Source organism: Babylonia areolata, chromosome 19 (assembly GCF_041734735.1).
Source record: "Babylonia areolata isolate BAREFJ2019XMU chromosome 19, ASM4173473v1, whole genome shotgun sequence".
Classification (NCBI taxonomy): domain Eukaryota; kingdom Metazoa; phylum Mollusca; class Gastropoda; order Neogastropoda; family Buccinidae; genus Babylonia; species Babylonia areolata.
Window position 1 is genome coordinate 24,223,588 of NC_134894.1, and position 17,279 is coordinate 24,240,866.

A 17,279-nucleotide genomic window follows, 5' to 3' on the forward strand; every position below is an offset into this window, starting at 1 on the left:
TTGGTGCACATTGTTGATGAAGCTCAAATCTGGCCCACTGACCAATTCTAGTATTTTCTGCTTGAGGCAAAGTTGGAGTGATCTGCTATTTCGGAAACTTGACATTAAACAGACAGATTGAAGCAGTATGGTGCTGTCAGGATAGTGAGATTAAATATTTTAGTTCAAAGTTAACACAGTTTGGTTGACATTTGTTGTCAGATTGTTTATGTTGTGTGACAAACATTATGGAGATTGTGGGGTTGAGTTTGGACAAAGACACTGCTGTGGCCCACTCACTTTTATTTGTTTATTGCCAGGCAAGTTAGCACACGCACTCGTGGATTGTCCCTTCTTTGATTTTCATCTCAAAAGTAGTTTTTCATATACTTTTGTGTACATGTATGTAGGGTATTCTTGGGGTTGCTTTCAGTTTAAATTTCATTTATTTTTATTTTTAACAATTGCCGCTTGATACCAGGGTGGGCAGTGAGACTAGCTCTTACACTGTGAAAGGTGTGCCAAAGGTTAGCTTCAGCCTTTGATAAGTCGAATACATTGAAAATTGCTGGTTGGAACCTGGACAAGAATTGGGATTGTGTGTATGTGAATGTAGGGATGGTGAATAAGGTGGTGCAGTGTTCATACCTGATGTTCACTTGAGGGGGGAGGGATGTTTCAAGGAACCATGGGGATGGCGTTTGTTTCTAACAGTTAGTCTAGCATCACAGGTTTGGGGCTCATGGCAATCAAACCTCTGAAGAAAAAAGTGTGTCCACTCCCTCTTTACCCCTTCTGTATGCCCGTCTGTCATGTGCCCCAGTTGGACTTTTGTTGGAGGAAAAGATTTTGACTTTGATTCTATTTCTCTCTCTCTCTCTCTCTCTCTCTCTCTCTCTCTGATTGTCAATCCAACTTGGGCCGATAAAAGTCATTTTGCTACTTTTATTATAGCTAAGCCTAAAGGTAAAATTTTCATGTATTAAAACTCTTCTGAATCAGAATGTATCAGCCAAACAGATAAGAAAAAGTGTGGAAAGTTTAGTCCCAAGAGTATTTTTGGAATAGATACTTAGTCACAGAGGACATTCTGATCCACATCTGTATCACTCATGAAGTCATTGTGTCATGCAGTCACATGTGTTTCATTCTTGATGTCATTGTGTCATGCAGTTCCATCTTTATCATTGATGTATCACTCATGTCATGTCACACAGTAACATCTGGATCACTCATGAAGTCATTGTGTCACGCAGTTACATCAATCATGTATCACTCATGAATTCATTGTGTCACACAATCACTTCTTATCACCCATGAAGTCATTGTATCATTCATTCACACATATATCACTCACGAAGTCATTGTATCATTCTGTCCCACATATATCACTCATGAAATCATTGTGTCATACTGTCACATCTGTATCACTCATGAAGTCATTGTTACGTGCAATCACATCTGGTATCACTGTGATTCCTGAAGCATTGTGTCACACAGTCATATCTGTATCATGATGTCATTGTGTCAGGCAATCAAATCAGTATCACTTGTGTCATGCAATCACATCTGTATTACTTATGAAGTTGTGTCCTCCAGTCACATCTGTGTCACTCGTAAAGTCATTGTGTCATGCAGATGCAGTTGGTGTCAATCCATCACAGAAAACTTGAAATAGGACTTCTTCAGTGAATGAAAATGTAGAACAATGTTGGTTGTTGTTTTTATGAGATCTCTGCACAGTTCTGCATTTTATGATCATGCAATACATTAATGGGTGAAGAAGAGGAAAACAGTTTAAGGAAAAACAACAATGTTAACAATAATAGCAGTTCCAAATCAGTTTATGCTGCTTGTAACAGTTTGTACCCATCCGCAGTTAAATGGCTGAGTGGGAAAATGTGACCTGTAGAGAGTAACTTTGCATGTGGCTTGATATTGTCCTGTCCGTACAAGATGGCCTGTCTGGAAATTGTCAGGAGATGATGTTTTGCTCTGGCTGAAAATAAAGAAAATGTACATTTATAATCAGATTGTTTTTGTTGGATGGTGCATGTCAGAAATGAATTAAGTGGCAGATGAAATATGTTCTGTCTGTACCCTCTTGTGAGAAGCTGAGTATGTTTATATACTACACACCAGTTTCTCTTTATTGGATCAGAGGATATCCAAAATAAGTGGTCACGGGATGTTCCACACATGACCATGTCCATGCTGGCATGATATAATCTCCCTGTCTATCACTTTCACATATGTGCTTTCAACATAAACACAAGCATGCACACATGCAATGCACAGACTGGCACACTCACATGCACACATGCAATGCACAGACTGGCACACACACACATGCACACACACTTACACTGTATAAACTTTCAGACTCAAAGTTACCAACTGGCACACATTTACATATGTGGGTGCACACTCACGGACATGCACGCACACGCGCGCACACACACACACAGAGTTTTCAGACAACCACATATGCACAGTCATACAGCACTGTTAAATTACATGCATGCACATGCAGACTCACAGTCGCGCTCGCTCACAGTCACGTGCACTCTCACTCACACAGTACTGATGAAGTGTCACACACACACACACACACACACACACACACAGAGGAAGTGAGACCAAAGTAATTTTTACCACAGTATATTCTTGCACTGGCCAGCATGGTCTGGGACCGAGATATTTATTAATTTTTCTCATATTCCTGATGATGTAAAAAAAATTTTAAAAAAGGAAAAAAAAACATAGTAAAGGCTATGACTACCAAGAACAGTTTCAATTTCCTGTGAGACCAATTTGGCATGAAACAACAACAAAATAACAGCAACAAAAATAATAATAATGATAATCGTTATAAACTTGGAAATTATTTATCCTTCAGAGTTCAAACAAATTATACCAACAGGTGCTAAGTCTAAAGTGAATCACCAGCAGTGCAGTGTCTCCTGTTGTGGGTGGTGTCAAGGCAGCCTGGTGTTGATTTCTTTAGTTCCATGTTGACAGCTGGCACTGGAACAGTGGTAACTGAACAAAATCTGGCTGTGGCTGTGTAGATGGAGTTAGATGAGCAGTGAGAGAGAGAGACCAAAAATAAGGAGGCACCAAAGATCGGTGACTTGCAAAAACAGATAAGAGTAGGAAATTAGCAAATAGGTAATGAATAGGAAATTACCACTGCTGCTGAATATAGGAAATTACCACTGCTGCTGAATAAAGCACGTTGATTGATGTGGTATAGTGAAGTTCAGAACTACACGGTTCATGTGGATCTGTGCTGAAAAGGATGTTGACAGCCAAAGAATACATACAGACTGCTAGTGAAAATGTGTACCGTCAAAAAGAGAATGATATGTGTAAAGAAAAGTAAATAAACACTCACTTGACCCCCACCCCAAAAATCTCCTTTCTTTCTGTCATTATCTCCTGTCCCTCAGGACAACTTGGTGCATGTGAAGGCATTTCATGTGGTTCCATTCAAAATTGATGCCGTTTTCCAGACTTGACTATGGTCTGAAAAAGTATTACATTATCACCAGTGACAGCACCTTCAGAACATTACCATTTAATCACTGACATCAAAGACAAGACAAGAACTGGTGAGAAAACCAAACTGAATATTTTCACTTTTAAAAGTGGCTTTGAATGATTACAATTAAAATGCCAATTAACATTGGATAGCGAATAAACTGATTAGTCTGTAAAAATATGGATATTCTAAAACTGTAAAAACAAAAAAAATAACCACCCGTTTTGTCAAGGTGTGGTGATCAGCATTGCAGACTAACAACTCGGAGGATGTGGGTTGAACCCATCAGAGACATCATTGCAGGTATATGACAGGAGTTCACCTTCTGTCACTGATTTCGTGGATGTGTTGAGGGAAACACAAGGCTGGCCCTAAGAACCAGTGTGTGTATGTGTATTGCAGGAGCATGTAGGTTGAACCAATGGGAGACATCATTGTAGGAGATGATAAGAGTTCACCTTCCATTTCAGAGGATGTGTATATACGGAAATGCAAGGCTGGCCTTAAGACCCAGTGTGTGTGTTTGTTGCAGGCAATGTCTCACAACAGCAGGCAGCTCAGCCCTTGCCCCCTGGTGCTAGACCGGGCTGTGGTTATGTCCATCCTTCCGATGCACAGAAATGGAGGGTGAGTGATCAGCTTTCTGTTGTTGTTTGTGTGTCAGTGTGTGTGTGTTGTTTGGTCTTTTGACGAAAAAACATTTATATATATTTTTTTTCTTCTACGGTTTCATGTGTGTGTGTGTGTGCGTGCAATTGATATACCAGTACTGTGGTGAATATATGTACACCAGGACTTTGTACATAACACGCTAAAATGAAGACAAATGGCACTGGACTTAACCTTTCACATGATACACGGCAGTGAATATAATACTCAAGATTTATCTTTCACTTTGCTTGTATACATCATTGCCAGACTTAAGTTTTTTGTTTTTATAGCCCCTCTCCCACACACACACTCACACACACACACACACAAACAAAGCTTATATATATATATATATATATATATATATATATATATATATATATATATCCCCTCCCACCCCCACCCCCAATTTTACATTTTAAGGTCCAGCAGCATAAAAATCTGTCATTGTATTTTATAGATATAAATTATGAAGTCAACAGTGTCTGTAGTACTGATCTTTTTGTATTGTTACATGGTATTCATTGTTTCCCCAATCATCTTTAAAGTGTTTTATAAACAAGCAGTTACATGTTTTTTCTTCTTTTATTTTTTAATATGTAAAACTAAGCTAAAAATACTGATCGACATCTGTTATTGATCCATTTGTTTAAATAAGAGTGACTTTTAAATTTCTCTGTTAACAAAGAGACAAAATAAACTAAAACACACTTTAAAAATCTGTTGATTTTGATCAGACAAAACACAGGTTTTTCAAGTTTTCACAAATGGATCCATTTTTGTCACTGACAAGAATAGCAGAAATGAAATTATTTTATGGATTAATTCAGACTGAGGTGCACTCGGCAAAACAGAAAGGTGTGCAAGATGGGCTTTAGATGTAAATATCTGCCAGATCAGGTGTGAGAACCCAGATCTTGATGGCATGCTGTGATACATTTCTTTGTAGCTTTTTTTTTTCTTTCCTTGATTTCTGTGGGGGAAAAAAAGAAGGGGGGGGGGGATATTTCTTTTGCAACAAGGGTTTGATTGCTGAGATTGAAGGTGATTGCCTGATGAAGCTGCTTGCTGCGTTTTGTGCACCTGGGGCATGTGATGGAGGTGATAAGATAAAAGGTGAGTACAGGTGTAAATCATTATACGAGTATATATATGTAATATATATGGTTGTGGTTACCTGCTCTTGTTTCTCCACTGTCATGTTGTACAAAAATAATATATGTATCTGTCCATCTGTGTGTGTTTGTATATGTATGTGTGTGTGTGTGTGTGTATTGGACAAAAATATTTCTTTATTTTTATGTCAGTTTAACTTAAAGGGCATGGAACAATGGAATAAATATTTGGGAACAATGCTGTGCTTTCCAATTCGCAGCAGTTTAACTTTACCATTTGAGTCAAACTAAGTTTTCTTTATGTTTTTGTCATGTCAGTGCAGGAGAGAGGTAAATGCTTGGATATTTACATGACACATAGACAGGCAGATAGATGAATAGATGGGTAATATAGTTCAAACAATATTCTGATAGTGGAAAATCATATTTTGTTTATTTGCTTTCCTTTGGATTTTTTTTGGGGGGAAGGGGGTGGTCGACTTTTACATGAATTGGATATAGTATTGCTTGTTGGCCTTGATACATAAAATGTATTAAGATTTGCTGATGTGGTGGACTCTTGATTGCATTTTATTTTTCTGTCCTTCAGGTGTTGGTCAAGATTGACCATGGAGAAAAGACATTTGTGCAAAAAGCAGTATGCTGGAGCTAAAACAGTGACTCTGCCCTTGACCAGAGCAGTTGGTTGCTGGCCTGACCAAACTGCAGTTGTGACAGACATGTTACATGATGGTCAGGCAAAAATGTAACACCAGGGGAAAAACCATAATGCAGTGTCTGTGTGAGTTTAAATGGACATCAGCCAGAGGCTTGCATCATCACCAACTAGACGTTAACAGGGACTGCCACAGGGCAGGATAGCTGTTGCTGTCGTTACAAAGAGGCAGACGGAGCATCACTTAACAGAGAATATCAAGGAGAGATACCTTCTGTCCTGTCAGCTTTGGTGTTCAGAATTATCATCAGTATCTATGTGGGGTTGAAAGGACATCATCCAGTGGCTTGTATTATCACTGCATCCACAGGAACAGCCCAGTGTGGTATGGACAAGACTGTTGTTGGAGCATGTATGTCAGAAAAGTGAGGACTGAGTTTCACTTCCACTGTAAACATCTGGAGAGAAACCTTCCTTCTTGTCAGCTTTGGTGTTCAGAATCATCAGCAGTATGTATGTGGGGTTGAATTGATGTCAGCAAGCGGCTTGCATCATCGCTGTGCATTCGCAGGGACAGCCCAGCATGGAGCAGGTAGGACAGCTGTTGGTACTTGTACATCATTGTTCAGAGGTTGGACTTTTAGTGTAGCTTCCACAGTTTCAACCTCAGTTCAAGGAGGTGTCAAAGCGTGTGGACTGCTCTATATATGCTACACCACTTCTGCTGAAAACACCAAAAAAAAGATGAAGAAGAGCATCTGCCTGATCTTTGCATAAGCCCAACACGCTGATCAGGTCTTGAGAACATATGCAAGGTAATACATTAACATAGAAAGTGAGTATAAAAAAAAAGAAAGAAAAAAGAAATCGATAAATAAATAAATGAAACATGAAAGAAGAAAGAATTTCATGGAGAGAAAATGCATTCAGAAGGAAAAGAGAAACGTAATTATGAGGTTTTGAACCTCTGTTGGTACATGGCACATGTATCAGATGAAAGCTTAATGGCAGGCTTTGATTCTGCCCCTAGTGTCTGTGACTGTTTCACTGCTTCCACAGTGAACATCTTGGAGAGAAACTTTCCACCTGTCTTGCTTTGGTGTTCAGAATTAATTACTTGACAAATGACTCACTTTTGTGTCCGGTTACACTTCAAAAGTGACCGATGCAAGGTGAACTGCTGTGCTTCATTGAATGATCACTGAATAAGTATCATGTTCAAAGAGTGTCTGTCATTGACAGCTGCAAATATTTGACCATGATGGAATTAATGATCCAGCTTGAACAACACATGCCATGTCATTCTAGTGTAAGGCTGTGTGTGTGTGTGTGTGTGTGTGTGTGTGTGTGTGTGTGTGTTCTGTATCTAACCATTTACTGGTTAGTTCCTTGAACAGATTCTGTCCCAAATTTATCCAAGACACTTTATGCGCAATTTTGTTTATTCAGGACATGCATTCGTCAAGGGTTGGAAGTGTTGAACAGACGTTACATTGGGGGGTAATGTGGTTGATATTTATTATTATGTTGCATTTGGTGATTATTTTTGTCCACATATGTAAAGTTGTTTGCATGCGGGTGCTTATGGCAATTATTTCTATCCTGCAGTTGTTGATATGTGATAACACATGAAAGAAGAATTTCATGGAGGAGAAAATACATTCTGAAGGAAAAGAGAAACAAGCATACTAGTTTTTGATTCTCTATTGGTATATGCCACATGTATCAGATGAAAGCTTAATGACAGGCTTTGATTCTGCCCCTAATGTATGTGATTGTTTCACTGTAATAGAAAAAAAAGCATGCATAGTAAAAAAAATAAAAATTAAAAAATTAAAAAAAGGCAAGCAAAGAAAATATATGGGCATATGTATCTTTGTGTATATATACACTTAAATATCTTCATGCTGTCAAATGTATTGTGTGCATATGCATTGAAACTTATTCATGCTGTCAGTTTAAAGTGTATTTATCATTCATATCTCTCATTCATAAACGCATGCATGCATGTGTACATGCATTCACACTCATATATGCATGCATGCATGCACACATATAGATACACACATATTACCTTACAGATATTTGTGTATTTATGCATGAATGATTGCTTGTTTCCACACATTCTCTTCATATCTAAGGTCACTTTTCTAACATGTGTAAATCATTCAGCCATTGGTTTGTTGTTGTTTTTTGCTATCTCGTTTTGTTGATTTTGTTGTAAATATGTGACAGATTTGTTGATTTGCAAACATCTTCACTTTTCCTGACCAACTTGCTCTGCAGAATGATTGTTCTGCATGAACTTCAGTGCACTTTGTTGTTTCAGATAAAAAGTTCTCTGAGTGTGCTCGGATTGCCTGAATCAAAACACCTACCACAATATTTGGGCACACCTCAGTGCAGGCAAACAGGAAACAACAAACAAAATGGTTTCACTGTACACTCTGAGGAGGAGGAAGAATTTTGTTCAATTAATGTCCTATCACATGCACTGGTGATTGAGGACTCAGTACTTCTCTCTCTCTCTTATTTTGGCTTTCATTGTGACATACCAACAGAAGAAATGTGAAGTACTACCACCACTGGCAGCAGCAGAGTTTTAGTATTGTGTGTTGTGTTGATGTAACCATAATAGCAACTGGCTCAGGACGGAGATGGCTGCAGAGTTCTTGTTGGCAGCCTGTGCCCCAACCAGGGCAACAGGTGAGGTGAGGTGACATTGTGTTGGTGTGAGGAAGGTGGGCAAGGAGCCACCTGCCGGCCTGTCTGCCACCTGACTCCTCCGGTCTTGACCTCAAGGTTGACCCTTGCCATTTCCTTCTCTGCAGGACAGAGGAGGGCGAGAGGTGTCCAAGGCAGGCAGCAGCAGCGGTAGCGGTGGCAGTACAACCACCACCACCCGGGGTGGCACCGAGCCAAAAAATGTGAGCAAGGAAGAGCTGGAGCGGCTGTTGGGCGAGAACCTGTCTATCAAGGACATGGCGCAGCGGCTGGGCATGTCGCGCCCCACCCTGTACAAGCTGCTGAAGAAACACCGGCTAGAGTGTGCCTTCAAGCACACCACCAACGAGCAGATCGTGGAGATGATGGGGGCCGTGGTGATGGAGTTCCCCCAGGCCCTGACCGACCCAGGCCTCATGAACCAGCGCCTCATGCTGAGCGGGGTGCTGGCCGTGTCCGAGAAACGGCTCCTCAGCTGCATGAGGAGGCTGCAGAGGGAGATCAACCTGACCTTTTGAAAGGGAAACAACAGCAGGGACAGAGTGCAGGGACAAAATATAAACTTGACCTGAAACAACAGCAGGACAAAGCGAAGGGACAAAGTCAAGGGACACCCCCGAAAGCGGAGTATGGCTGCCTACATGGTGGGGTAAAAACGGTCATATATGTAAAAGCCCACTTGTATACATATGAGTGAACATGGGAGTTGCAGCCCACAAACGAAGAAGGGAAGGGACAAAATATCAACCTGACCTTCTGAAAGGGAAACACAGCAGTGACAAAGTGTAGGGACAGAGTGAAGGTACAAAACATAAACCTGAACGCACGTGTTGTTCACACACACACATAAAACCAAACCTTGAGTTGGATGAACAACAAAATGTTTGAAAGAATAAACTGACAATATAACAAAACTAAGTAAGGGTAATTAATAAACATATCTTTCATCTAAGACTGAGCGCTTTCTGCTCTCTGTTTTAACGCATAAAAAATAAACAGTGCTACATCTCTTAACACAATGCTGATTTCTTTCCTGTTGATAAAATTTGTACTTTTTCTATATTTTGTGTAATTTGTTAGTATTCTTTATTGTTTGGGTTTGTTTTTGTTTTTTTGTTTGTTGTTTTTTTGTTTTGTTTTTTGTTGTTGTTGTTTTGTTGGGGGTTTTTTTGGTCAGATTTAATCACATATTTGTCCGAGTCCTAACATGTTTGTTTTCTTCTTTTCAGAGCTTTGATTGATTTTTAATTCTCTGTTGTGGAGTTTAATCCTCTAGCATTTTAGCCTGCTACAACCTGCCGGCTGGAAATGCCTGCCATTTATTTACATCAGCCGCAGCCTGTCGCTGACTTGGTGACACTGATTTTGAGGCAAGGAGACATATTCAGTTGGATTGTGTCATGTAACACTATAAGTTGGATGGAGCGGTGGAGAACATGATCAAACAGAACTGTACTTATTATTTCTGACTACTACTATTATACCTTTCTTCTGTGACAATAAAAGGGACAACAGCATCATGCATGTAGGTAGGATACATGTTTCAGAGTGCAGAACAAAACAAGACAACTTGTGAACGCTTCTGCCAAATATGAATGCTCTGCAATTAATAGTAGTTCCTTGGCTTTATGTGTACCCGAGAAATCAAATACACTTTTTATATTGTATGGGGATTTTTGAAGAGTATGAAGTTTCTCAGTAACATATATGCAAATGTTAGAGGGTTAAAACTAAAATTTCTCAGTATGTTAGCAATACACATGTGTATGTATTTTTATTCCTTTGGTGGTTGGTTAGTAGATTGGTCTTTTTTTGGGATTAGTTTCTTATTTACTGTAAATTTTTTCTCTGTCTGCATTGTAATGTAGGTATGCATCCATTCCTCCAAAAACTTCCCTCCTCCTCTGAATAAAAATATTGAGAAGCTGTTGTCATGGCTTTTGTGTACATGTCTCGTTCCAGATTCAAACTGAATCATTTGTTTAATTATCATGCCAAAGACTTTTGTTTTCATTTTAATGTGTCAGGATAAAAACAACAACAACAAAAAACAAAAAAACAGTGGCATGCTGTACCTGTCATTATAGAAAATAAATGGTTTTTTCCCAGTTTTTAACCAGTTGTATATTTCGATCACATGATAATCATACTGTTGTAATTAATAATGATTACAATTTAGTTGTAATTAATAATGATTACAATTTAGTTGTAATTAATAATGATTACAATTTAGTCATGATTACTGGAGGATCTCTCCATAAGAACATACCGGTTGATGTATAAAAGCACAAGAATTTGTTTAAGCTTTTCATTTAATTTTCATTGAATTACTTACACCGGCATTGAGCAGTACCAGTGACTTGAGCTTGTCATTCATTTATGTATTGAAGTTGATTTTTTCATTCAAATGCGGGTGGCATAACAATGTTATATGTATGCGCATACAGATTATGCAAATAGTGTCCAGTTTGGGGTATTTTTTAAAATTTAATCTTTTGATGTTGTAAACTATTACTCATTCAAAGATTCGAATAGCATGCAGTATCTGATGATCAATCACTTTGTGTACACTGACACATTCTGATTTGAGTGTTGGGTATTGTTGCTAATCAGATGTAATCAGTATCATTCCAGGGGGAAAATACACATACTTTTATCAGTGTAAAAAAGGATCTGTGTGGCTGAAAGTGATGTGTGTTGACAGCTGAACTTCCTATGTACAAAGTGTGTCCTGTTTGTGTGTTTTCTCCCTTTGAGGTAATGCTGGGTTGTCCTGTTGATAATGTTAAGTGTGTATGTGTGTGTGTGTGCATGAGAGGTTGCAAGCACTGTATGTATGTACTACTATTGTCATTGTTGTTGTCATTGTGTATGTTGTTGTATTTTCAACGCATTCAGAATCATGCAGCCCAACTTGTACTCTGTAAACCCAGGCATGAAAGTACATCATCACTACTCAGAACACTTCACTGGCTTCCTGTTAAAGCAAGAATTCAATACAAAGTAGCATGTATCTGCTTTCATTGTCTCTTTCACAACAGTATGCACCGTTGACCGTATCGTTCAGATCTTCTCCATCTGCACCATGCTTCTAGGTCGCTGAGCTCAGTTGACATGTTTGCTGACAGTTCCGCGGTTCTACCTTGAGACCTTTGGCAAATGATCTTTCTCTGTTTTTGCCCCCACAGTCTAGAACTCCCTGCCTTTGTCCCTCAGAAAAACCAAGCGTTTTTCTGCTTTCAGAAAGAATTTTAAAGACGCACCTATTTCTTCTTTACCAAGCATGATGCATGCAAATGAGTGCCTGTTTGTGTATGTTATTGTGTTGTGGAGAGGGGGGAGGGTGTGTCTGCTTTTAAATTTTGCATTTTAAAATATAGATTTAAAAAAAAAATTGTATTGTGTCATGTGTGACTGATGCTAAGAGTTAGAAGGGAATTTTCAGGTATTGTGATAGAGTTTTTGTTTATTGTGCTATTGGAGAAAATAGTTTAAGTATTATTATAGGGGTTTTCAGTATTGTAATATGAAATCGCATTATTTGGGCTTTGTCATGTGAAATGTATGATGATTGTGTGTTTGTACATAAATTTGTGCTTTTAGTGTTTGGTTGGGTGGCTTTGAAGGGCTGTGCATGTAGGGGGTTATTGTTTTGTTTTTTCTTTCCATTTTAGTGTTTAATTGCATGTTTTATACATCTATATTTACATTGTAAACTGCAATTGAGCATGCACTACATGGAAAGGCACTTGATAATAATAATGATAATATTTTTATCATTATTAATCTGTTTCTTTCTGGATGTGTGGTCAGTCTGATGGATAGCATCTGTGCATACACTTAATAAGTGCATATGCCATGTGAAAGGTGCAGTTGTCCTGCTGATGATGAATGGCTTCTGTGCATACACATAAGTGCATATAGCCTGTGAAAGGTACAGTCATCCTGCTGATGATCAGTGGCTTCTGGGCATACACTTGATAAGTGCATATGCCCTGTGAAAGGTGCAGTCATCCTGCTGATGATCAGTGGCTTCTGTGCATACACTGGATGAGTCCATATGCCCTGTGAAAGGTACAGTCGTCCTGCTGATGATTAACTCTTTTAAGACTGAGGGGTTCTATTCAGGTGGATATAGATTTAGAAGCATGTGCAGGTGGTGTTCCAGTCCTGTGACAAGCTAACATGGAGTTTTCAGGGTTGATGTGAGGTAGATTGAAAAGTGTTCATGTTAGGGAACTCTTATTAATAATTGATAGGTATTAATGTTTGAGAACTCTACATTACCATTTATAGCTGAAAAGTACTAAAGTCTACTGATTTCAGATGGAGATGGAAATTATGCGAGTGTATAGTACTCAAATAGGCTTCACTCATTCATTATGTAATATGTATTCAAATGAGTTCTGTTTATCCATGACAGTGTAATAAAATATTAAATTAAATAAACAAAAAGCTCCTCCTTTGGTGATGTCATTGATAATCTTCAAAAGTGTATCATATTGCTGGTTGAGATTGTTGATGGTGTATTGGTGTGTGTTGATTTAATTGTTGAAACATTGAACAGTTGTTCATCTTGTTTACTGTGCTAAGTCCATGCCCATGCACTGTGTCGTGTTGATGTTGGAGGGATGTGTGCCATGGCTTTGGTAAACCTGCAGGGTATTGTTACACAGTGATTATACTGTTGATTTTTGTAATGACATTTTCTTTTCCATGGAAATAAAAAAAAACTGAAAAGTTAGATGCAGCTGTTCTGGTGATGATATTGTATGGATGACGTCTTTGTTGTTGAAGCTCTTGCAGGTGTCACATTATTTCCTGATTTGAGGATATATGAAAAATGTTTTTGGAGATTTGTTTTTGCACATGTTTAAGTGAGCTTCTGGATTTGGCTTACTCCTTTATAGTGAAACTCTTGCACTTGCCATACACTACACTCCACTCTTGCCAGCTCTTTCTGTTCCCTTTGTTGACAGTGTGTCATTTTCTCATTCTTTTCACTGCACCTAACACCTAACATGACGAATGTCTACCTTGCAGGCTTATCTTGTGTGCTCTCATGGAAAAGCATGCTTGCACAATACACCTGACTGTGCACATACCAGAATATATTGCTAAACAACACAGCACACTCGCTCACTCACATATACATATACATCCACTCTCAGTTTTTCTCTTGTTAGAACAGCACTGAAAGAAAAGAACATTACAGACACAAACAGTGGACTGAACAATGCTCTCTAAACAAACTGTAAATGCAGATTGTATTCAGCATATAAAAAAAAAGAAAGAAAAAAAAGACTTTGTCACATTTGTTTCCATGTATGTATTAGTACCATCAAATTATGTCCCTGCAATATTAACAATATCAAATTTTGATTTGCATACAATGTTCCCAAATCACACAAAATAAAGGAATATGCTCTCAGACTGTGCCAAACACAAGGAAAAGAAACAAACAAATCTCTTGCAGTGTGTGTGTTGGAATGATTCACACCTTCACACCATCTGTCAGTTCCATGTCCCGGGCTGGGCTGGCAGCGCTGAGTGTCTTTAAGTGTTCAGAATTTCCCCAAGTCTGTGCTGAATCCATAGGTCATAGACATTTCTTAATGCTTAGCAAACTTAGCTCAAGCAGCACAGCACAGGTCCCTTTGGGCATCTCGAGATTAATGAGTGACAGTGAAAAGGCAACATAGACAAAATAGATTAATTTGGTTGAATTTAAATTTAAAAAAACCAAATTAAAGTATTAAAAAAATGTTGAAGATGGGCAAAACAAAACTTGGTCAGTGGCAAAGGGTGTTCATTGTTTCCCCAGGACCTTCCCAAGGGTGTGTGGAAGGTTCTGGGTGAAATGACAACCAAAGCAAGTGATTTCACCATAGTAGGACTCCTGGGTTACATCACAGCAGTGTACCTCTCCTGTGCATATGTATGCATGCACACATGCGCGCATTCACATGCACCAACACACTTACATACCAAAACAAATGTGCACTTAAGCACACACATGCATGCATATGCGCGCGTGCACACGCGGGCGCGCGCACACACACACACACACACACACACACACACACACACACACTTTTTGTGACATTTATTTATCTCTTCCTTTTTAAAAATAATATAATTCAGATCAATGAGAGTTGTCAAAGAAGTTCACTTTGTGAGCTGACCAAGAGAGAAATGCAAGTGGTACATGTAATTAATACAACACTGTCAGGTTTGTATCCACACAATTTGTTTCCAGCCTCTGTGAAGTGCTGGAAAACCTTTAATACTTGAGGAAATAATTTTGCAGATGTTTCAGAAACAGATGGAACTTAAGGTGGTCAGACCCATGCACATGATATTTACAGACAACGTTCACAATGAAGCGAAGAAAGGCAGACAGAACTTAAGGTGGTCAGACCCATGCACATGATATTTACAGACAACGTTCACAATGAAGCTAAAACTGGCAGGCAAGGCACTGCAGTGATGCTAGAAGCTAATGATAGCATTGTCGTCAAAAGCAAGTAACAAAAACATGGTTCTCTGTTGTCTGAATGACAAGCATAATTTTTACCCAACCACCTGTTTCTTCACTCATGTCAAAGAATGCATATCACACAAGTCCTCAGTATGGAAAAAAGAAAAAAAAGTATATATGTATATGTGTATAAATATATATATATATATATATAATTATATGAGTATAAATTATATAAATTTATATACTTATATGAAATATTATACTCCCGTAAATTTTTAGCTTAAAGAGAGAGAGAGAAAGAAAAGAAAGAAATCAAAGCAGATACACAGCATAAATGGATTAATCCTCAGGTTTTGCTGCCTTGAAAGTGAAAGTGACTGAAACTCATGTGAGTACTTCGAAGAAGGGGTACTTTTAAGCCACAGAGAACTGAAGTTAAAGCTTTGTCAACAATTAACACAAGGTGTTGCTAACCAGTTTAAGCGAATTAAATTGCTTTGAATAATTTCACTTTTCATCATTATTTCAGCTACGATAATTTTTGGCCTACAAGGCACTACAGTGCATAATGTGCACTCCCTGATTTTAAATAAAAAAGTTATTTTGAACTCGTATAAGGTGCACACATCCAACAAGCCACGCCTGCCATAAAGTGAAAGTCCTCCACTTTCTCTCTGCTAACAGCGAATGTTGTTTTCCAAGAAGTGACGTCATCTTCGGAAAACTGGATTAGAATTCAAATTGTTTTCGTCTGCTTGTTGACTCTGCTCTGTTATTCTGTTTGTTTGCTTTGTTATCTGCTGCTTTCTTATGTTTTTTTTGTTTGGTTTTTGTTTGTTGTTTTTTTAATACAATTTTACAGCCTTTAGTTGAATGTGCACTGTTGTAAATCCCCATTTCATTAGTTTGTTCAATCAGAATCCAGATAATGTTCCTGGTTTTCCTTGTTTATGGTGCTGATGGGAAGGTGTGTGTGTGTGGCAGATGTACGAACTGATCCCCGGGTCAGGGGTGTTCATCCACCAGGAGAACTACCACACAGTGATGAGCAAGGAGAGGGACGGCCAGCCTGACGGCAAGGCCATGGCCAGGTACCTCATGTCCTGCTTCTGGAAACAGGTCAGTGATCCGTCAGTCTGGGTGTGTATGTGTGTGTGGGTGGGGGGGGGGGGAGATACGTGGGGGGTGGGGGGGGGGTGTTACAGTGTGTGTAGGACTCTGTGTGTATTCTTAAGAGTGTGTGTGTGTTGGTTTGTTTTGGGTGTATATATGTGTATGAAAATGTGTGTGTGTGTTGTGATTAGTTTGTGTGCGGGGTGTGTGCATGAAAATGTGTTTGTGTGTGTATGTGTAAGAGTGTATGTGTGTGGGTGAGTGTTAGAAAGAAAGAGAATGTGTGTGTTTGTATGACAGAATGTGTATAGGTGTTGTGAGTTTGTGAAAGTGTGTATGTATGTTTGTTAGAAAAAGAGAGAGAGAGTGTGTTTGTGTTTAAGAGAGAGAGAGTGTGTGTGTAATGTGTGTAAGAATATGTATATGTGTGTGTGTATGAAAGAATTCTTTGTGTGTGTCTTTGCTATGCTGTTTTATAAATGAATGCCATATTTACCAAGTTCTCATGTTTTTTGTGCAGTCTGAATTGGTGGGGGCCAGTATAGCAGAGCCTCCCAGACCCCACCACCGGTCTCTCGACAGAGGAATAATCAACGCCATTCTTGGTAAGTGTCCAGCAGCTGTGTGGGTTCTCTCCCCTCGTCTGAAGCAGTACAGTCATCATCTTGTGGAAGACAGAGAGCCTGAGGTAGAACTGTGAATGGAAATTAAAAACATGCAAAGTTCTGCAGACTTTGAATTTTGTACCATTTCATGAGAATGCAATGGCAAACTTTGAATTTTGTACTGTTTCATGGGAATAAAACAACAAACTTTGAATTTTGTATTATTTCTTGGGAACACAGAGGCAAACTTTGAAATATATACCATTTCATGGCAATACAACGGCAGACTTTGAATTTTGTACCATGGGTAAAACATTTCATGGAAGTACAATGGCAGACTTTGGATCTGGTGGCATGGGTTAGACATTTCACAGGAATGCAATGACAAACTTTGAATTTTGTATCTTGG

At 38.8% G+C, this 17,279-nt stretch overlaps 1 protein-coding gene across 16 annotated transcripts in view; it reads left to right on the plus strand.

The window, feature by feature from the left end:
• LOC143293555 (uncharacterized) overlaps positions 1 to 17,279 on the plus strand; it is a 116,965-nt gene that overhangs the window by 50,116 nt on the left and 49,570 nt on the right. For 15 of the 16 annotated variants that reach the window (XM_076604493.1, XM_076604508.1, XM_076604491.1 and 12 more), the window contains exons 4-6: positions 4,056 to 4,150; positions 16,137 to 16,271; positions 16,786 to 16,870. In XM_076604493.1, the coding sequence (XP_076460608.1) occupies positions 4,056 to 4,150; positions 16,137 to 16,271; positions 16,786 to 16,870 (315 nt within the window). Of the gene's footprint in view, positions 1 to 4,055; positions 4,151 to 8,775; positions 13,498 to 16,136; positions 16,272 to 16,785; positions 16,871 to 17,279 lie in introns of those variants that run through there. The other variant, XM_076604495.1, reaches the window with a different exon arrangement.